A 23,078-nucleotide genomic window follows, 5' to 3' on the forward strand; every position below is an offset into this window, starting at 1 on the left:
CAAGGGCTAGCTTCCCTTAGGAAGAAACACTAAAAGATTTGATGGATGGTGCCATTGTACCCTTTATAATTCTTTCTTAAAGTACTTAGGCAATTGCACTTGAATTGCTTTCAATATATGATTTTGACTAGCGGATAAGTTATAGGAGACCACGATTACCAAGAGATCCTTTTGGCTATCACAAATACAAGATTCTGATTCTGATATCCATGACTTAAATCTATGTACATCAGGCACTAAGTATATAATCTTTTATCCCTAGCAATAACCCAGCTATTATCTCTCTTTTATAGATAAAGAAGTTAAAGTTCAAAATGAATGGTTCAACGATTCTTCCAAGGTCTCTCTGTTGAGTCAATGACCCCAACCCAGCAGCTTCAGGATCCCAAACATTCTTTTCACCATACATTTCTGTCTACTCCTATATCTATTTCCAGAATCTTCTAGCGTCTGGTTTCTAGCAGGTGTTCCGCGAACAAATAAACGGAAAGCCTTATGCTAAAGGTAGCATTATTTTTCACTCTTGTTGCCCTCAGCAACTCACACTAGAACTTCTTCCCATTAGGAGGGAGACGTATTTCCAGATCTGTTTTCAGGCTTGCAGTAAGACTAGTAATTCCAAGTTGTTTGTTGACTCCCATCAGTCTTTTTTTTGCACCGGACGCCAATTTTCCACACCCTCCTCAGGAAAAAACCCCGCAGCTTTTGAGAATATTGGTTATCCGAGCCCGCTTTCCTCAGGTTCCTGTAAGGAGGCGGGCCTCGGCTCCACGACCGCCTCCCCCTCCTGGGTGGGGCTACACGACAAAGCTCCCCAGCACTTACGGTTTCTAAATTTGGGGCCTTTAGGCGGGAAAACCGAAGCCACAGGTTCTCGACTTAGTGGAGCCCACAGGGCCCCCTTAGCTCCTTCAAGTGCTTTCTCTGTTCGCCAATCCCTGCACCCCCCTCTCGACCTTTGGGCGGCAAAGGCCGCAGCCCGAGACGCCCTACCGCACAAAGCAGGCTCCGCTAACCCCTCTACGGCGCCCAGAGCCCTACCGCTTCAGGCTGTGGAAGACTAGGGCGGGTCCGACGCTCCTCTTGCGCGCTGACGTCACGCCGACGCACGGCCACGCCGGCTCCTCCCACAAGCCCGAGAATCCGGTTTCCGGCGGGAGCGCGGAGATCCGAGCGTGGGTGAGGTTGCGGTTGTGAGCGCGGGGCTGGCTGCGGGCTCCTCTGTCCTCTGGTACCCGCCAGGATGCCTCACCTGGAAAACATGGTGCTTTGTCGCGAGTCCCAAGTGTCCACCTTGCAGTCCCTGTTTGGAGAGGTATTGTGGTCCAGCTATCTTTTCTCTTCCAAATCCCGAAGGCAAACAATTCCGTGGTCTTGCGACATGTTCCAATTTTTAAATTTTCGTTCGGATTGAGGGGCCGTAGACCGTCTTTTGCGTTGAGGTAGGGGGTGTTATACGTTTCTCCCACTCCTCACCCGAAGTAACTTGTGAGCGGTCTCTTAAACTGCACGGGAAGGACCGGGCTGCACTAGGGCTCGTTGGCCCAGGACGTCATCTTTTACACACGCCACGGTTTTGAGGGGGTGTTAGTCCAGAGTAGCTACTCGAAGTTGCTTCTTACCCCAGCTGAACAGGATTTTATACAACAGGTGTGTTTGCCCAGTGTTACTTATTCAAAAGTGAGTCCCCACGTTTCAGTGAGGTAGTTAGTGTAAGTCCTGTGTGGATGGGTAGTTGTCAAGACCAGTGAGGGCCAACGTGGTGCTTCAGGTTTAAAACTTCAGCGGCTTTTCCAGCGTTGATAAAGCACAGAAGAGGTCTTGTCTAGGCTTCTTGACTAGCAGTTCAGGTGTTGCCTAAGAGAAGAGGTTAAATGTTTCCTCTGGATGAACACTGCTACGGAGTCCTTTCCATAGGAGGTAGCATTCATCAATTCCATACTTAATCTGTTTTTGATTATATTCTGGTGGCCTTTAGTGAGCCTTTTGCTTCAGACTCATTAATTAGACTTGGAATTGATCACACTTGGATCTCATCTGTAAGGAGAGTAAATGAGAGTTTAGGGTCACACTCACGTTCTCCCCTCACACCTCTGGTTTGCTTTCATTAAGTACTGCTTTCATCCAACTACCGGGGTGGCAGTCTGGGGTGGCCTGTGAAGTATTAGTGGAAAAGTACCACCCTCCTTCTAAAGGGGCACATTAGTTAGGGAACTAAGAGGTCAGGGACTGCACCCTCAGTATTCTAGTTATAACGCTTTTTTTTTTAACGTCAGATTTTTTTTTTTTAAAGAAGGCATTGGGTCTTTTTTTTTTAACTTTATTTATTTTTGGCTGCGTTGGGTCTTCGTTGCTGTGCGCGGGCTTTCTCTAGTTGCGGCGAGGTGGGGCTACTCTTCGTTGCGGTGCGGGGCTTCTCATCGCGGCGGCTTCTCTTGTTGCAGAGCAGGGGCTCTAGGTGCGTGGGCTTCAGTAGTTGTGGCACGAGGGCTCTAGAGCGCAGGCTCAGTAGTTGTGGCACACGGGCCGCTTAGTTGCTCCGCAGCATGTGGGATCTTCCTGGACCAGGGCTTGAACCCGTGTCCCCTGCATTGGTAGGCGGATTCTAAACCACTGCACCACCAGGGAAGCCCAGTTATAATGCTTTTAACTGTAGTTATCTATATTATCACTGAAACATTTTCTTAGTTATACCTTATGCATTCCTTTCCTGGAGTAGACAAACCCAGATCACTACAAACAGAAGTGGTCCTCCTGAAAATGAATGTTGGCAAATAGAGATGAGTGGTATCGATTTGGTGTAGATCACAGAAAGAAATCATATTTAACAATTTTAATAGCACTTTTCTGTAAGGTGCTGTTCATGTAGGAGATGCAAAGATCTATAAAAAACTGGTTCGTATTTCTTAGCAGATTCATTTATGTATTCAGCAAATAAATATTTAGTAAGCACCTTCTCTGTTCCAGGCACTGTGCCAGATCCTGGCTTATTACAGTTTATGTTAGGTTTATGAAGGTGAAAGGTTAAATAACAGTGCAAGAGTTCAGTACAATTCTAGTTAACAGTAGAAAAGATGATGTAAGGTGGAATATTATTAAGCACCAAATAATGGATGCAGATAAGTGTGGCAGGATTCCAGGAAAGGAGAGTTTTAGTGTAGCTTGGAAAAGAGTCCTGAAGGATATCTTGTGCTTCTCTTTCAAGGTGAAATATAGTATTGTATTAGCAGAGATGCTCAGCAAGCATGCGTTTAATTCTTGTTACAGAATTTTTGAGCTAGTTAATTTAGAAGAGTGTTACGTATAAACTTAAGAAAAGAATCCCTGTATGAAACATCCATTTTTAATCTGTTGGGCTGCTCTTGCCATAGGCATTTGCCATTAGAAAGTATTTTCCTGTATAAATCTGAGTTCCTGATTTGTCTTGAAAAAGGAAATTTGTAACTTGGTGGCTAGAATGTGATAAATGTTTGTGACTACAGTTGGCCTTTGAACAATGTGGGAATTGGGGGTGCTGACCCCCTGTGGAGTTGAAAATCAGTGTGTAACTTTTGACTCACCCCAAACTTAACTGCTAATAGCCTTACCGAGAAACAGTCAATTAACACATATTTTGTATGTTATATATGTATTATATTCTGTACTCTTACAATAAAGTAAGCTAGAGGAAAGGAAATGTTATTAAGAAAATCATAAGGAAGAGAAATAATTTATAGTACTATACTGTATTTATCAATACTGTAAGTTTACATTGTTTATAAGATGAATCGTCTGTCAATATATCAATATTGTCATAATAATACAAAACACTGGGCATGTTATACCTATTACTAACTCGACATTAAAAATGAAAAGATAATGTGAAAAAGAAATTCATAGCTATTTACAGGTATAATGATTCATACATTGATAACAAAGAAGCAGCGATATGATTGCTTTATGGTAGCCTTCTGTTATGGATAGAATTCCTTCATGGTAGCCTACCTATATAATAATGAATGAACCCTTATAAAGTTTCATGGCGTACAGTATTCCAGTCATATTCATAATACAGTATTGTAAACACATGGTTACATTTTTTGAAAAACCACTTACCTGTGATGATAGGCTAATACACAGTTTCTCCAATTATAGGAAGGAAGGAGGGGTAGGAAGAAGGGAGGAACGGAGAGGGGGAGAGGCTGGGAGGCACAGACATACCATATGGTATGTATGGTAATGTAATCCTTTGGAAGCAAAGTTATAAAACAGAAAACTAACACATTATTAATTTTATATTAAATATCATTCACCTTATGCCTTTGTAAGGATATACTATTATCTACATATATTTTACGCTTCATGGCATACTTAATTTTTCCTATGTGTTTAGGCTATGTGGTTCATCTGTGAGTTTTTTCAAATTGTTGCAAATCTCCAGAATTGTTTCGAATATGTTTATTGAAAAAAATCCATGTATAGATGAACCCAAGCAGTTCAAAACCTGTGTTGTTCAAGCGTCACCTGTACTATTGTAGTGGTAGATGATGATCATAGAGACTCTACTTTTTCATGAAAATTGCATCATCCAATTTTCTTATAATTATTTTTTAAGTGTATGTGAATTCCTCCAAAGCAGGTTTTATCTCTGATTTTTGTACTCTTTAGTGCATCATGGTTTTCAGCATTTAGTAGCTGTGTAATAAATGTTCATTGAATGAATGAAACATATTTGTAGTATTGACCAGACCAATATAGGGGTGTTTGACAATTTTTACTTTTCTCTAGGCTGCTGACTCAGTGTACTTCAGGAGAATCTTGGGAATATGTATTTTGAAATATATGCTGTGTAGATTTGATCATTGAAAACAATGATGAAATGTACACATTTAGGCCAAGGTAAATGTAGTATGCATAATTCAGAAGTATCCTGTAAGTTTTCCTTAGAACAGAGGACTCTTGAAATTCTTTCTAGCCCTGTGATTACATATGCTTAGTTTCAAACCTTAGAATGTAGACTGAAGTTGCAGCCTGTGGGCTTAGATTCTATAAAAAAAAGGTTAAGAAAAAAATTGAAGTATGGTCAAAATTATTCTTGAAAATTCTGTTAAATCTCTCATAAATTTGAAAATACAAACATTTATATATATAAACCTGTATAATAATAAAAGGGTTGAATATATATATGTATAGTAATATATCATATATAATAAATAGGCCAAATGTGATTTTGCAGAAATTTTGAGAAAGAGTAGAGTTGAATTCAAGTAGGTTTAAGGTGTAATGATGAATCCACTAAATGCTCACTGTAGAAATCATTTGGATTGAATAATTTACTTTATCATGGAAAAGTTTGTCACAAGTTGATGAATGTTTATTTTCTGTTTTGTATGTGCAGACTGATATTTGTCTTTTCTCTGCTAGAGACATCATTTCAGTTTTCCATCCATTTTTATTTATGGACATACTGCCAGTGGAAAGACCTATGTAACACAAACTTTGTTGAAAACTTTAGAGGTAAGAATATCCGAAACTCATTGTTAATTGATTTTTATTCATAGACTCCTAGAAATAGAAGGGATCTGGGAGATGTTTAGTTTACCTTTCTCTGAAGGAATATCTTCTACATAAAACATTTCTGACCAGCTTTTGGTTGAAGACCTTCAAAGACTGTAAGCTTCAGAAGGCATTGTCAAATAACTTGAGCCTTGATGTTAGAATGCACTTTTTAAGTTGAGCCAAATTCCTCTCTCTAACTTTCATTGGATGATAATATTTGGGGGAAAACACACATAATAATAAATTCTTTAAAAATACTAAAATCTGTTTTTTCTCCATTATTGTACATATTTGTAATATTGATAGTGATAAGTCTGAATCTCCACAACTACAAAACTAAATATGTCACCTTTACCCTGCCCTTCTTCCCGTATTGCCTCTAACAGTGAATTTCACCATTCACACAGTTGTCTAAACTTGCTCTTTACTCTTTCTTTATCCTCACTCTCTCAGTAAATTGAACAGTAAACACATCCTGCTGATTCTGTATCATTAATGTCTGGACTCCATGTAGCTTGAATCGTAGCCATTCCTGCTACCTGAGTTTCATTTACCATTATTTCTTTCATTTATTTCCACAACAGTTTCCTAAGTGCAGTCTGTTCTCCACCCTGCAGCTAGTCCATGAAAATCTTAAATAAGATCTTTAGGAAAATGTTCGGGTGTTTTGCCTGATATATAAAACCCTTCGTGAGCTGAGTTCAGTTTATCTTTCTTAACATAATGCCTAAGAATTTGAGATAGAGTCTGGCAGACTCATGTTCTTCTTCAGGGTTCACCCCTTAGTGCTTTCGCATCTGAAAAGTAGGGCTAATAGTGACAACATTTGGAATTGTTGTGAGAATTCAGTGAGTTAATACATGAAAAGTGCTTACCACAATACTTAGTATATAGTAAGCACTCGATAAAGTTTAGCTGCTCTTGTTCGTGATTATTGCCACACCCTCTTTCATATCCTAAGCCAGGGATGGGCAGACTTTTTCTTACGGGCCAGATAGTAAATATTTCAGGCTTGCGGGCCAGGTACTTTATATTACAACCACTCAACTCCTCCTCAGTGTGGAAGCAGCCATGGATAGTATCTGTCTAAATGGGTATGGCTGTATATATCAAAACAGATTGCTAACCCAAAGGCTGTAGCTTGCTACCCCTGGTCCTAACTCTACCTCAGAGTATGCGTGTTTTGTGTGGCATACTGAACTATTTACAGTTCTTGCTGTCTCTTACTTTCAACCCTTGGCACATACTTCTTGGAATGGCTTTCTTGTACTCGTTCACTCCAACTCTTCTACCCTATTATTTGGCAAATGCTTATTTATTTTGCTAGGTTTTCTTGTGTTTACACTTTGGGTAGCCTTTTTTGACTCTCTGGGCTGTGTTAGATGCCCCTCTGTTGTGCAGCCTCAGCACTCTGTGCTTAATTCTGTCATAATATTTATCCCTTTCAGCTGTGATAAATGTTTGTGTTTCCCTGGCTTGAAACTGTGAGTTTCTTGAGATTATTCCCAGCACAGTTCTTGGCATATATCAACTTAGGGATTTTAGCCTTTGATCCTGAAGATTGCCTGTGCATTTTAAAATACAGATGCCTGAGGTTCATACCAGGCTTCAGAACCTGAGTGTACAAGGTCCTGGCTCAGGCATTTGCATTTGGAACTCCCTGCATGAAGTGTCCAAAAATATCTATATTGAATAAAAGCATGAAAACTGAATATGAAAGTTCCATATTTAAGGGCTGTATATCATTTTTTAATGTATCTTGATTTTTGCTGCTACTTAAACATTGTAATGATGATTATCACCACTTTTGGTATAGGTACACAAAGACATTTAGAATATGCTGCCATTAAAGGTCATGGATAGCACACAGGTAGCAGTAAACAAGACAGTCTTAACAGAGCTATTGTGGACTCTCGTTTATAAAGGAGTAGGGGTAAAGGAAGTCAGAAAATGCTGGTGAAATTGTGCCTAAGTAAATATAATGAAGCCTTAGTTACACTGCTACTCTGAGAAAAAAAAGCCTCTTTATTGGGTGAGATTTATAGAATGTCGCTAAAAATAGTTATAGGTTCCATTATTTGTGCCAGATGCCACAAGCTGTCCTCCTCTGAGTGATCAGTACTGCTTTTGTGATTTCATTTTGAGAACAGACTATATTTATAAATCTTTTTTTTCCTTGTTACTTCTGGAATTAGCTCCATTTTGATAGTTCTCTAAATGAAGAGCTAGTTCTAAGTCCTCATAGGGGGATTACTCTGGTTTTTAACTCTTAAAAATGTTTTTTTGGTTTAGGTGTGTCCATAATTAAAAATATTATCTTAAAATTATAAGTAAGAAATTCCCACTAAGAATTTTAACATTCCCATGTTTTTGGGTTTCTTTGTAAGAATTCTTTAGCGGGAAATACAGGTTTGCTTTCAATCCCTGTAGGAAACAAATGAAAACTCAAATAATTAAAGTGAGTTTAATGGAGGGACTATAATATTTTACAAAGGTTGAAGAAATGTTAAGGGAACCAATAAGGGATGGTGATGTGCTGAGAGCCTTTACCTCCCTGAGACCTGAATGGCACAGGAAGGAGCTGTAATCAGGCCCCAGCAAGAGGTGTAGCCTTTGATGAGGGGCTGCCCAGCTCGACCTGTAGCCTTTGGTAGAAGGTGCAGCCACTGTCAAGCTGTGGGATGGGGGTGGGAGTCAAGGGAATGAATATTCAACTTCTTTCTCTTACCACTTTGCTTCTGTCTCCTGGTTCTTCCCATTGGCTGAATCCAGCCAGAGCCAGAAAATAAGAATCTGGGTGATGCAGTCTGTAGTGGTCAGCCTCCTGGGGCATTCTCCAAACTCCAGAGCAGTTTGGAGAACGGTGGGGTATATATTTAGAAGGGCAAATGGCGGATATCCAGCAGAGCCATTGTTGTGTATGTGTGTTTTCTATTTACACTTCTTTGGTTTTTGTTTTCAGCTTCCACATGTCTTTGTGAATTGTGTTGAATGCTTTACCTTGAGGCTGCTTTTGGAACAAATTTTAAACAAGCTGAATCATCTTAGTTCTTCAGAGGGTAAATGTTCTACTCAAATAACCTGTGAAACATTTAATGACTTCGTTCGCTTATTTAAACAAATAACCAAAGCTGAAAGTCTCAAGGATCAGACTGTATATATTGTAAGTATCATCTTATTTGAAAACTGATTGATTAGATCAATTTCCATATTTTTCTTTTGAGACTTATTATGTACAGTGCATTGTACAAGGTGCTTATGCAATATAAAAATGTTTTAGATATATTTCTTTTTTTAACTGAGGTATAGTTTTTTAATTGAGGTATGTATAGTTGATGTACAACATTAGATAAATTTCAGGTGTACAGCATAGTGAGTCACAATTTTTAAAGGTTATATTCCATTTATAGCTATTATAAAATATTGGCTATATTCCCTGTGCTGTGCAATGTATCCTTGTAGCTTATTTATTTTATATGTAGTAGTTTGTACCTCTTAATTCCCTACCCTTATGTTGCCCCTCCTTCCTTCCCTCTCCCCATTGGTGACCACTAGTTTGTTCTCTTACCTATGAGTCTGTGGATGTAGTTCTTATCTAAAGGGAGCTTCAGTGTAGTGGAAGAGCTATGACGTGACGTACTCAAATATGACTACATGTAGAATGGGATTAGTAATAACCATGATATGCAAAGCACTGATTCAGGCACATCTGGTACAGCTTCATAAGGTGATAACATTTGAGATAGATCTAAAAGAATGATTCGGGTATCATTAGGAAGAAACTGAAGAAGAGGAATTTCCTATGGAGGGAATTAGGCAAAGGCATGCAGATGGGAATGGAGGCCAGGGAATGCCAAATAGTCTGGTCTTAGTGGATTTAAAGTATGAAGGAAGAAAAAGAAGAGTAGAAAGGTGGGTGGGGGTAGATCAGGGAGTGTCTTGAAAACCATACTAACGAGCTTTATTTCATTTCCTAGGCAGTGAGAGGCAAGGACGTAGTGAAGACTAGAGCAACAAACATGCTTTAGGAAGATTGCTATGAAGGCATGTTGAATAGGTGAATTTGAGGGGATTGAAAGACATAGGCTAGATGGTTTTGAGGCTCTTGTAACTGTTTCCATTAGAGGAAATTTGGGCCTGGACTAGAGTTGGGGCAGAAGATGCAGAAAAGAATAAATGAAAGAGACAGCAAAGGTCAAACTTGTCAATTATGTATGGGGTAGGTCTGGGAAAGATGAATTGTTTGATTTTAGGTTGGCTAAGTTTAAGTTTTAGTTGTTAAATCAATGTGAAAATAACTAGCAGACAACTGAAAATATATAATGTGTTTTACATTAGTGAGATTTTATAACACCGTAACCTTATTTTAAAAAATGATTATCTCTGGAATTGAAATTAAATTTTAATATAATACCTTCTCATAATGGCTAAGTTTATACTCACCGAAGGGACCACATCTTATGCATTCTTGCATCTCCTTAAATGTATAAAACAGTTCCTTCCACATTTTAATTTTGTTCATTTATTTATGCAAATATTTACTGAGTACTTCTTACGTGCCAGGCACTATTTTAGATACTGGAGATGGAACAGAGACAGAATAGTGTCTGCCCACTTGTGGCTAATGCCTCTAATTGAGGAAGATAGGTAGTAAGCAAGTTAATATGTAGTATGTCAGATGTGGTACATTAGAGTAAGGGAGAATCCACTGGGCGGGGGAGGCTAGTTATTTTTCTAAGTGGGGAAGGCAGAGAAGATCTCACTGAGATGATGATAACTGAGCTGAAACCTGAAGGAAGCGAGGAGCAAGTCATGAAAATATCTGAAAAAAGAGTATTCCAAGCAAAGAGATTTACATGAGCGTACAGAGGAGACTGGAGCATGCCTGTGTATTCAAAGAATATGAAGGAGGCCATTTTGGCTGGAATATAGTTTAAGTAAGGGGGAGAGGGGTAATGTTGAGAATCAAATGAAGAGTACAGGTACATTTGATACTTATTTGAGAATCAAACGAAGGGTACAAGAGTACACTAGTGCAGGCTAGTGTTATGGGTTGATTTGTTTCCTCCAAAAATTCGTATGTTGAAATTCTAACCCCTACTACCTCAGAATATGACCTTATTTGTAAATGGGGTCGTTGCAGTTCTAATTAGTTAAGTTGAGGTCATACTAGAGTAGATTGGGCCCCTCATCCAATATGACTGATGTCCTAATAAAAAGAAGAAATTTTGAGACAGACACGCACAGAGAGAAAATGCCACATGAAGATTGGAGTTATGCTGCCACAAGGCAGGGGATTATCAGGAGCTAGGAGAGGGACCTGATACAGATCCTTCTCTAGAACCTTCATGGGAAGCATGGCCCTGCCAATAACTTGATCTTGGACTTCTAGCTTCCAGAACTGTGAGATAATAAATTTCTGTTGGTTAAGCCACCCTGTTTGTGGTGCTTTGTTATGGTAGCCCTAGGAAACTAATACAACTAGTTATGAAGCATTTGTATTAATCTAGGCAAACAACATGTTGGCTTAGACTGGGGTAGTAGCAATGGATGTGGTAAGATATGGACTGGATATATTTTGAAGGTAGGGTTGACAGAATTTTCTGATAGAGTGAGTGTGGAGGAGGAGAAAAAGAAGTCAAGCATGACTCAAAAAAAAAAGTTTTTGTGCACTTGAAGGGATAAGGTTGTCATTATCCGAGTGGAGAAAACTGAAGCAGGTGGGGTCTTGCTGGGGGAGAAAGAGTGATGAGGAATTTGGTTTGGGGCATGTTAAGTCCAAGTAGAGATGTTCAGTCGGCAGTTGGATGCTTGAGTCTGAGGTCAAGAGAGGTTCAACATGGAGATACCATTTTGGACTGCTGAGCATATAGTAGTAGTACTTAAAGCTGTGAGACAGGATTAGGTCACCGAGAGAGTGAGTGAGTTAGAAAAGAGGTGAGGCCAGTGACCGAGTATTCTGGTGCTCCAGTGTTTAGGGGATGAAGAAATGAGGAGACAAGAAATCAGTGATGTACTGATGTCCTATACAAAGAAAACTTGGAGAGTGCATAGTCCTGGAAGTCTCTCTGAGCTGCCCCTTTCCTGGTCCTTTGGCTAGAGGAAGTAAGGTTTTTGTTGGGGCTGTTTTGGTCCGTGCTGCTTGGCCTTCCTGTGTTGCCGGCTTCTTCAGCTCCACAAATGGGATATGTGAGGGAAAAAGACAACTTAGACAAGTCACCCTCTGAAGTGAGTTGTCATTCTTCTGGTCCTGAGGTCCCTAGCTGGTCTGCCTTCTTCTTTCCACCTTTCAGAGCCCCATTTGTTTTATAAATAATACTCAAGATTCTTAGTTTTACTTAGGAGGAAGAGGAAAGTACATCTACTCCATCTTAGAAGCAAAAGTCTAATTTTTTTTTTTTTCTTAAGAGCAGGTACATAGTGAAGAATTAATAACTGCTAGTATAGTTTGGCACTATTACCTTGATTTATGCTAAGGCGACTCTAGTTTAACCCACCATTGCTTTTGCACCATTAGTGCAAATGTCACCATGATGAAAAAGGCATGTAAATTTTTAGTATTATTATGAAAATAGTTTTGACCTCACCAACTTCCTGAAAGAGTATCAGAAACAGCACGCCCCCCCTGCCCTCACCTCACAGGGGGCCACAGACGACACTTCAAAAACCAGTGATGTAGGAAATAAGTTGATCTTTCACTGGGTAGGGTAGGCAACAAGATCACTGGTGGAGAGAGGGGTTTAAGGAAATGAGTCTACCATATCAGAAGGTCATTTATGTGGATTTTGAAATATCCAAAAAATACAGGAGTTATATTAGAGATGTGATAGTCAGAAACTATAATATTTAAAGACCAAGGAGGAATGACCCCAGAGTGTTGGATGACTCCAACAAGTAGAGTTTCAAAGTTGTGTCTTTAGGGAAGAGGGAGAATCAATATTCTGCAAAGAGCCATGAGGAATAAGTAGGACCCAACTCACTTTTCAGGCCCAGTGGATCAAAGTAGGCATTCAATAAGTTATTTGTTAGATGACTAAACATTAGGGTGGAAAAGTTTGCAGGTGTTTAGCATAGAACATTATTTAGAGTAAATCGTAGAATGTTCACCTATCTAATATATGAATTGGTAAGTTTCAGCACTTAGGAAATAATGCAGAAAGATGTCTGAGAATGTTTTCTAGTCAGTAAACAAGCTTACAAATCAAGAGTCTATTAGAATACCTTCAGGTAAATTATTTAAAAAATGTTTGAATCTGAATTAAAATTTTAACTTCTTCAAATATTAGTTATTTGATAATTGCTTTTTTTTAAACATCTTTATTGGGGTATAATTGCTTTACAATGGTGTGTTAGTTTCTGCTGTATAACAAAATGAATCAGCAAAAATATGGAACGCTTCACGAATTTGCGTGTCATCCTTGCACAGGGGCCATGCTAATCTTCTCTGTATCGTTCCAATTTTAGTGTATGTGCTGCAGAAGCGGGCACTGATAATTGCTTTTGAAGAAGGATCATTTATTAAAATACCATAAAACCATTCATTACAGTGGGTTAATTGTATCCAGTCAGAAGAATGAACTATTAACTTATTGCTTCAGCTTTGTGTTTTGCATTAAAATGGGCATACAAATGGGCCAGTTTATTTGAATTAATCTGTGTCCTGTATTAGAGAGTTTTTAAATGGAAATTGATGGGAAAATTGCAATTGCGAATACATAGTGGAGAAACTAATTTGTATTTTTTTAGTGGTAAATAATTTTAGCTTTATTTTGTCTAAATGAATTAAGAATGAAATATCTTAAGTTGATTACTCTCATACATTGTTTCAAGCTGTCTATTAATAAAACAGATACAAAACAATTTGGACTATTCAGGGAAATAATATTATATTCCCTGCATTTTAATTTTATTCCTAATTTAAATGATTATAATTTGCAACATAATCCCAGTAGCATTATCATAACACTGAACAAAAATTTAATCTTTCTTAACATGATCGGTTTTCTAGTTAAACAGGGTTTAGTATCGAGTTACAAAGTTCAAGCAAGAAAAGTTTTACATGATGAAATTCAGAATTTTCTTCTGTCAGGTCAGAAAGCTTTGTAATTATTGGTATGTGGTAGACATTTATCTTTTACTAAATGTAATTAAAAATGCACATAGTTTTATTAGTTTTATTTCTTGTATACCTATAAGAAAAGGTCCTTAGAGCGTCTTAATTCATTATCTTTTTGATGGTATATCTTTAAAACAAACCTTTTTTAGTATAACTATGACCCATTCTCTAAAATCTGGGTTGAAACATGTTGTTAGTAGTTCATTTTTTAACTTATTTGACCTATTTGAAATGTCTTCCACAAATGTAAATACTGTTTAAAAAATTAATTCATAAGTTCCATCTTTTTTTAACATGGGAAGTTCAGATCTTGAATTGTGCATTATATTATGTAAATGTTTTGCTAAAGGGCTTTTAAAATCAATTTTGACACTGCTTTTCTTTTTTTCCATAAGGTTCTTGATAAAGCAGAGTATCTAAGAGATATGGAAGCAAATCTTTTACCTGGATTTCTTAGGTTACAAGAATTGGTAAGTGATGAATGAATCTTTTTCCCCTATGGCCTAATCAGTAGAACTGTATTGTCACATTTTTTCATTTTGCCAATTTGATAGGTGAGAAATAATCTCTTAATATAAAGTTGATATGCATTTCTCTATTATGTGTGAAGTTGAGCATTTTTTCAAAGTTAAAACAATTTGTGATTTGATAAGACTTATTCTTCAACTATTTTAGCTTTTATTTTTGATTGTGAAGTGGCTAACACTGCTTTCTATTAAAAGATTTTAGGTGGTTGCTAGAGTAAATGGTGGGGGTGGGCTAGACTTTGAACTCTCTGCAAGAATTTTAAAATTTTCATTTCAGTAATCTAAAAGAATGATAAGTCTGTTCTGGATCATCTGATGTTCTGTCTCATGGCCACTCAGATTTTGGAACGAGCTTTGTGTTTCAACTTAAAATTGTGTTGGTACTGAATAACACTAATTCTACTGTGATTGTCATGGCCTAATAAGAAAAGAACAGGGAGAGACTTACTATGTAAATGTCAGGTGAAAGCCAAATAGTAATATGATGGCAACAACAGGCAGTAGTTTGTAGTAATTTGAATAAAGGAAATTGGTGAGAGAATTCAGTTTTTACTAATACTAGTTGCTATAGGAATGCTAAACTCAAAAGGACTGTGGCTGTTTCCTGTTAGTACCATATTCATGAAGTGAGCAAAGATTTAGTTTAGGCAAAACAGTAATGTTCATCATATTCAAATAATGTTAATTTAAATTTTACTAGTTTTATAGTTTTATATTTAACTTATAAATAAAAATATTTGGTTTTATAATTTTATAAGTACCTTGAGCATAAATAGTTTATACCTACTTAGTTTTATGTCTGTATTATTTAAGTATTAAGGAACATTATAATAAAAATTAAGTAAACATTTGGGGAGACAGTGCCTAGAGCATTTCCACCTTTGAAAAGTTAAATATATTACTCAAATTTGAGAAACTGCTAGAAGTTCTCAGCTGATTGCCACTGGAATCATTGTGTGCCTAAGGCTGACTCCTAAAATCCCCTTTTAGTAATAGTCTTGAGGGGAAGATGTGGAGAGGACAAGAGAAGAGTAAGTGTAGCTCTTGGTGACTTATCCTGGAAGTTTCCTCATGAAGTCTAGCCTTTCCCAGATTGATTAACTCTTGGCATTTTACTACTGACACCAGGGACCCATCCTCATTGAGTAAAGGTCTCTTTCTCTCTTTCTTTTTTTTTTTTACAATTATTTATTTATTTATTTATTTATTTATGGCTGTGTTGGGTCTTCGTTTCTGTGTGAGGGCTTTCTCTAGTTGCGGCAAGCAGGGGCCACTCTTCATCGCGGTGCGCCGGCCTCTCACTATCGTGGCCTCTCTTGTTGCGGAGCACAGGCTCCAGACGCGCAGGCTCAGTAGTTGTGGCTCACGGGCTGAGTTGCTCCGTGGCATGTGGGATCTTCCCAGACCAGGGCTCGAACCCGTGTCCCCTGCATTAGCAAGCAGATTCTCAACCACTGCACCACCAGGGAAGCCCTCTCTCTTTCTTTTTATTTATTTTTTGTTGTGGTTTGTTTGCATTTATCCATCCACTATTTCCCATTGTTTTGCTCAAGGACTCCCTCTCTGGTAGCCAGAGTGCATTCTTGCTGTCCTCTCGCCCTTCCAGTAAAGCTCACCCCACTATTTTTATCTTGTCACAGTACTTAGACCTTTGATCATGCATCCTGTCATAGTACTTAGGCCTTTCACTTTTTTTTAGTTTTAATTATGGAAGTTATTTGAAGAAAATGAAAAGATTCATAGTAAGCTCAACTCCATCAGAAAAGAAAATTGTTGTTTTGATGTTTCTGAAAACATGCTTGATTTTTAAATGTGTATTTCATTTAAGAGAAATACAGCAAAAGCATTTCACACTTTTTTATATTAAATACTTATCAGAGTAAAATGAAGTTTAAATTATGATAGATATCACTGTACATTGAAAGCACTTTCAGATGAACAGATGAGAACATTACCCAACTTAAATCCTTTTATTTATTTATTTTGTAATATATATATTTAAATTTATTATTAATATACTTTTTTTTGTATTTTGGCTGTGTTGGGTCTTTGTGGCTGCGTGTGGGCTTTCTCTAGTTGTGGCGAGCGGGGGCTACTCTTCGTTGCGGTGTGCGTGCTTCTCATTGTGGTGGCTTCTCTTGTTGCAGGGCATGGGCTCTAGGTGCGCGGGCTTCAGTAGTTGCAGCACGTGGGCTCAGTAGTTGCAGCGTGCGGGCTCAGTAGTTATGGCTCGCAGGTTCTAGAGCGCAGGCTCAGTAGTTGTGGCGCACAGGCTTAGTTGCTCAGCGGCATGTGGGATCTTCCTGGACCAGGGATCGAACCCGTGTCCTCTGCAGGTGGATTCTTGACCACTGCGCCACCAGGGAAGTCCTTAAAATCCTTTTAGACTGATAAATACCTCTATTTTTTTTAACCTCTCAGTATTTTTTTAACTGACTTTATAAAATTCTTCTGGGTAATCATTTTAAAGCAAAAACAGCTCAATGCTTTGTAATCAAGATTGTGTTTAGAGCACGCTTTTTGATCCCTATGGAAATGAATTCAAGGATTCTTAAAAATTAATAAGACAAAAAGAACATTTGAAAGTAAAAATCTTTTTCTTTCTTTCATAAAGATGCTACATTTTCTGTGGAGTTACTAATTTATTGAACTCAGCTATCTTTGTTCGCCAGAAGTATATTTCTCTAAATAATGAAAATTGGAATATAAGGTTACACATAAGTTAGAAATCAATAAATAGTAAATCACCATCAAAGTATAGTGTAATTTATGTATGACATTGGGTCCTAAGAATAGTTATAGAACAAAACAAATATGTCTGTTTTGTCAACTTGGGAGACGTCCAAAAGAACATGGGAAGCATTAAAATTTGTATTGAGAATGCCAGGTGTCTATAGATAAATTCTAGCATTAGAATTAGCATTTGTGGCCACTTTGTAGAAGGATAACGTACACATTGAGCTTGTTCTCTTAATGTTATTTTTGGAATACTAATTATAATTTCTACATATATTTCAAAAGATGTCTGTTTACTTAACATTGGTATTTTGGATACTCAACACTTGTTTGTGTTTTTAATGTATACTCAACATCTTCTTGAATCTACATTAAAATATGCAACTGGTATTTTCTTTTCTCTGGGTACTATAGCCATTTTAATAATGAAAGATGTTAAGTTTTGTCTTTTTTGGTTTATTGATGTAAAGCGTGTGATTTCTTTGAAAATTCCCATAAAAAGTTCTTGTCTTAATCATTGAAGCAGACATGTTTCTTAATTTCTATAAAATTAGTCGTTGTGTGACTGTCCTAGCATTCATGGGTAACTGAATTGTCGATTAACCTAAAAGTTTTATGGAAATTCTAAGTAATTATGTTTGAAAATTTGCATACAAGGATGAGCTCCTTGATTGGGTTTTCTAAATATGGCTTATTAATATGCAAATAATTTGTTATATGTTGGAACTTTGCTGGATTTCTTTTGAAAGAAAAATTCAAATGGAATTACTGTTCTGATTAAGATTTTTTAATGCAAAGTTACTTTTATTTATCTCTCTTTTACAGACTGACAGAAATGTGACTGTTATCTTTCTCAGCGAGATTGTTTGGGAAAAGTTTCGTCCAAATACTGGATGCTTTGAGCCATTTGTCTTGTATTTCCCTGATTATAGCATAGGTAAATTTGAAAACATTGTTTTGATAAATGATATTCAGTAAAATAGTTTTTGTTGTTTGAAAGATTAAGCTAACATGTTCAAATGGGAATACTTTGATGTTTTAATCTATTATGGTTTGCTGCCAATCTCAAATAAAATGTTATTTATATTTCTGCACTTACAGAGGTTGTTCTTGCATAATTACTAACGTTTTTTGAAAGAGCAGTTCTCACATATTTGTAAATAAAGGTGTATTTTCACATTTTTTTAGTCAGTACAATAAGATGTATATATAAGTGGGATTATTACATCCATACAAGTGAGATGTTTAGATTGGCAAAGCACATTAAAATTGTACTGAAATCTTTATATACCATGTACTTGAGTTAAGTACTATGTGGAATGTATCTTTTGATTTTGTAAATCTCATTTTTCATTACTGTAACTCTTACAGTAGCAACTGTCCTAGCCCTTGTGTTTCTTATTTCTTTTTGGTTTGTGTTTAATCTTAAATTTCATAGATCCTAATAATTTTTATCTTTGGAATAATACAATAGCTTTTTTGTTGCTGAGTAGCTTTGTAGATTAATACTGTGCTGTTACTGTGCAAATATGATACTTCTGATTCAAAGATTATAACTGAAGCATAAGATGGTTAGAGGCTATGAAAAAATAACATTCCTTGACCTTGGCCTCAAAACACTATCCCTGTGAACTAATCAGCTACAAACATTCATTATTAAGATCAACACATATTTGCCTGTTTTCACAAGAACAGCGATCAGATAACACCTCTTGCCTTTGATAATTAACTGAGATAACAAAAAGGAACCCAAAATAGATGAAGGGAACCCTTAAATTTTTCATAGCTCCTCTTCTATGAAAAATCACAAGGAGAAGAGAAAAGGGTAGGAAGAAAATGAATAAATCAAAGGATTTCATAAAAAGAATTTCTTTTTACTTATGTCATGACCGTTAGATGTTAAAGTTTTTCATGACCCATTTAGTGAAAAATTATTAAAAAATGCTGGTTTTCTAGTGAAGTTGAAATTAAAGTATGCTGTAATGAATTGTAGAATTTGATTAAATTTTATAAAAAATAAGGATACAAAGCTGCAGAGATGGAGAGAATTTGAGGACATAATTAAATAATTAAAGTGACCTTGCTAATTTTAGAAAGTGTTAGCTAATAGATTTTTTTAAAAAATAAATTTATTTATTTATTTTTGGCGGTGTTTTCTTTGTTGCTGTGTGCAGGCTTTCTCTAGTTGCGGCAAGTGGGGGCTACTCTTCGTTGTGGTGCACGGGCTTCAGTAGTTGTGGCGCGCAGGCTTAGTAGTTGTGGCTCATGGCTGTAGAGCGCAGGCTCAGTAGTTGTGGTGCACGGGCTTTGTTGCTCCGCAGCATGTGGGATCTTCCCCGACCAGGGCTTGAACCCATGTCCCCTGCATTGGCAGGCGGATTCTTAACCACTGAGCCACCAGGGAAGCCCTAAGCTAATAGATTTTTGAAAAATGTATAATGTGGAGCCAAGTTCATCTGGTTATTAAATTTTAGAGCCTTTAACATATTAGGTTTTTTTTAATAATACAAAAGCATCATAATCATACAAAAAAAGTTCAAAAAGGAAGCATTAATTGATAAGTCAAATTATAGTCAGAATAAGTAAGCATGGAACCAGGGCAAAAGGATAATCTTAGTGTCTAAGTCGTCCAATCATAACTTGATACATATGTCATCTGTAGAAATATGGTATCTGATGTTCAGGACACTTTCCTCTTAGCAGTATCACTAGGGCCCTAATTTGGATTTCTTGTTTTCTCTCTCCCACATGCAGACTGCTCATCTTTTGGTAATGCTTTGTGTTTTTTTGTTTTTGTTTTTTCCTTCAGGTGGATTATAGTGCAGTTGATCAGGTTTTTGGTTTAGTTATTGAATCAATCAGAATAAGTTAAGTTATTCTCTAGTTAACAGTCTGAAAATCTCAATGACTTATAATTTCCCACCTCACAACCTTTGTGCTATTTTTGTCCTACATTTTACATATACATTTATTATAAACCTTATAATATATTACTATTTGGGCTTTACAGAAATAAAAAGGCAAGGTGGAAAATATCTTTTATTGTTTATCCTGCTGGAGATTTGTTGAGCTTTTTGGATATGTGAGTGTATAGTTTTAACTTTGGAAAAGTTTCAGCCATTATTTCTAAAAATATTTTATCTGTGTCCTGTCGTTTCCCCCCCACCCTGCTCCCCACACCTTTTTCTGGGACCATGTTACATGAATGTTAGACCTCGTGATATTGTCCTGCTGAATCTCTTATTTATTTATTTAAATTTTACATCTTTTTTTGTCCTCAGTGTTTTATTTGGGATAGCTTTTGTTTCTATGTCTTCAAGTTCACTGATCTTTTTATCTACAAGTGTCTAATTTGCAATTAATCCAAGCCAGTGGAATTTTTCACTACTGACCTCATTATGCTTTTGTTTTCCTTTATATTCTTGAGCATATGAGCATGTTTATAATAGTTGCTTTAATGTTCTTGTCTACTAATTCCATTACCTCTTTCATTGTGGGGATGTTTCTATTGACTAATTTTTCTCTATTATGGGTATCCATTATGCTTTCACATGTGTTTAGTAATTTTTGATTGAATGATAGGTATTAAATTTTTTGTTGCATGTTGGACTTTTTTCTGGTTAAGCATTTAAATTACTTGAAGATACATGTGACCCTTTTGAGGTTATTTTTAAGCTCTTATAGAGAGAGGGTCTAGAGCAGCCTTTATTCCAGGGCTAACTTTAGCTCCACTTCTAAGATATAGCCCTTTTGGGTTCTCTGCTGAATGTCCCATGTATTTAGTATAGTTTCTCCATTCTTACTGGTGGCAAAATGAACAGTTTATAGCCCTGTCTGAACTCTGGAAATTGTTTGACTTACAGCTCTCTAGTAATTGTTTTTTCCCCAGAAGTTGTTCTTGCTTGTCCTTTTGAGGTTTTACTCTATGCATATAAGTACTGGTATTCAGCTAAGAATCAAGGGCAACATCTAGGCAGATTTCTGGGGCTCTTTCTCTGCATAGCTTCCTTTTCTCATGTATTCTACCCTGCACATTCTAGCTACCTTAGGTCTCTCTTCTCTGATCTCTGTCTTATCAACTCACTGAGATTAATGGGCTCCTTTTGGAACTCTCCTGTACCACAGTTCTAAAATTACCTCTAGTTAGAAAGCCTGGCTGATGGTAAGACTCACCTCATTTCACTTTTCTCATGTATCACAGTCCTTTGTTGCCTATTGTTTGATGTCTGAAAATTGTTTTCTATATTTTGTCCAGTTTTTAGTTATTTATAGGAGAGTATTTCTGGACCCTCTTACTCCCTTATGACTGGCAGCAGAAGTCCCTCTCCATGTTAGAAATGGTTGTTCTTGGTGTGTTAGACCATATTTTGATAGTGAAATTTTAATACAGCAGGGGACCCATCAAGTGATTTCTCCTTCCCTTTATTTATTACCTGCTAGTACACTGCTTTCAGCTTTCTGTTAGAGATGGGATTTTTAGTAAGTTTGACTGTTAGAGCTGGTATGGCTTCCTTAATGTTGAGTTGTACTCTGAGAATTTGTCTGTAGCCTGTATAACTAAGCAGCTGGTCTACTTTTGTTGCAACCCAGTGAAAGTTCTAATTCTTAGAAGACTTTAGTCAGAACTGAAATGGGCCAGTGGTCATATATAATCAACTTTCTTATGAGGTACTGAGTGTCACCTGTAAGGGATATCCCGAAGAGAGTCAGGAGGAGCTTAGGAGTGCAGTCTAAGCTGGAGACTTAACTGTTTTCCAGGTTTCCTCATCCATGCATTTAGAGACCACCTTTTTGCCTACGTATGTTTGTCTGTCTGACCATTGATCCGTTTCTTCCTTTCCTCCCTCCCTTCTTTCTTTCTTTCTTTCTTTCTTTCTTTCATCTATCCAGTTATTTGTCAGCTTTTATTGGGTTGGCCAAAAAGTTCTCTCGGGGTTTTCTGGGTTTTTCCGTAACATGTTACGGAAAAACCCAAACAAACTTTTTGGCCAACACAATATATAAATATCTTTATCTCCAAGTTTTAAGGCACCTTTAGAAATTTTTAGTGTATCAAATATTTGTTTTAAAAAGCTTAGTAACATTAAATTTAAAACTATTACATGTAAGACTCCAAAGTCAAGTTTTGCACTTTGTGTATTTTTTTTCAGTGGTTGTGATATTAAAATACAGATCTAGTAACAGTCTCTATCTGGAATTCCTTCAGGATAACATTCTAGGCATGAGAATAGGCTTTGAAATGTTTTTTGGGCTTTTGTTTGTTTTTTTTGTTTTGGCCAACTGCCCTGTTTGAAAGATCCCATTAATATAACTATTTCTAAATTTCTGTATATTAGTATGTATTGATAGGCCATATATATTGTTATGTACCTATATCTAACTGACTGTGAGGAATAAGACAGTAGTTAAAATCAAAGGCTGATGGTAAATGGGAAAGTATCCATGGTAAAAATACTCACAGGGATTCTTAGACAAAAGGAAATTGACATGATCAGAACATCCCATGAGAATTTTCACTTCTAAGTATTGTGAAAGTCTTGAATCCTGTGGAAGTAGGCTTAAAGTACTAGTCATGTTCAAAGAGCTCTTAACTGAGAAGTCTAAAGAGACCATTGCATCAAGAAGTCAGAGGGAATTGCAATAAGGAATGAATGAATGACTGATTTATGTGCTATAACTGGGAAATTTTGAATAATAGGTCGTTTCTTTTTAGTTTTAACTGTGCTTCTACAATATGATATTTCTAGCAGGATAAAATACAAGTTTAGGACTCTAAACATGTGATACTGTATAAGGAGTTTAAGGTAGAAGAGAAATAAAGATACCAAAGTTGTAGGAAGAAAACACATTTTATAAAGAAAGGGAATGACAAAGTAAAGATGAAGATTTTCATTAAAAAAATCATGAGTTCTTTTCACTTTACAAAAAATGAGCATTTTCCAGTTTGGTGGTAGTTTATGTAGTATCCCTTATTTTTATCTAGTTGATTTACTTAATTGGTAGAAAAATAAGTGGAATCCATATTATTTTTTTGCCCTTGATATTGATGTTGCCTGTTATAAGGTTCTTGTGATTTTCTTTAGATGTCATTGCTTCGTATTTGTCTTAAGTAAAATTTAGTAATTTTTTTTAGAACGATAGGTTCATAATTCTTTTACCTC

At 36.8% G+C, this 23,078-nt stretch overlaps 1 protein-coding gene across 2 annotated transcripts in view; it reads left to right on the forward strand.

Annotated features, from left to right (window-relative positions):
* The first annotated feature begins 1,136 nt into the window (after window positions 1–1,136).
* The window catches only part of ORC5 (origin recognition complex subunit 5), a 121,978-nt gene continuing 100,036 nt past the window's right edge, over window positions 1,137–23,078 (forward strand). Inside the window, exons 1-5 of one of the 2 annotated variants that reach the window (XM_082399868.1) lie at window positions 1,137–1,315; window positions 5,404–5,496; window positions 8,501–8,701; window positions 14,050–14,124; window positions 17,743–17,854. In XM_082399868.1, coding sequence (XP_082255994.1) covers window positions 1,244–1,315; window positions 5,404–5,496; window positions 8,501–8,701; window positions 14,050–14,124; window positions 17,743–17,854 — 553 coding nt within the window. In that variant the 5' untranslated portion in view covers window positions 1,137–1,243. The remainder of the gene's footprint in view (window positions 1,316–5,403; window positions 5,497–8,500; window positions 8,702–14,049; window positions 14,125–17,742; window positions 17,855–23,078) is intronic. The other variant, XM_082399869.1, reaches the window with a different exon arrangement.

This window comes from Balaenoptera borealis, assembly GCF_965194805.1.
Source record: "Balaenoptera borealis genome assembly, chromosome: 7".
Classification (NCBI taxonomy): domain Eukaryota; kingdom Metazoa; phylum Chordata; class Mammalia; order Artiodactyla; family Balaenopteridae; genus Balaenoptera; species Balaenoptera borealis.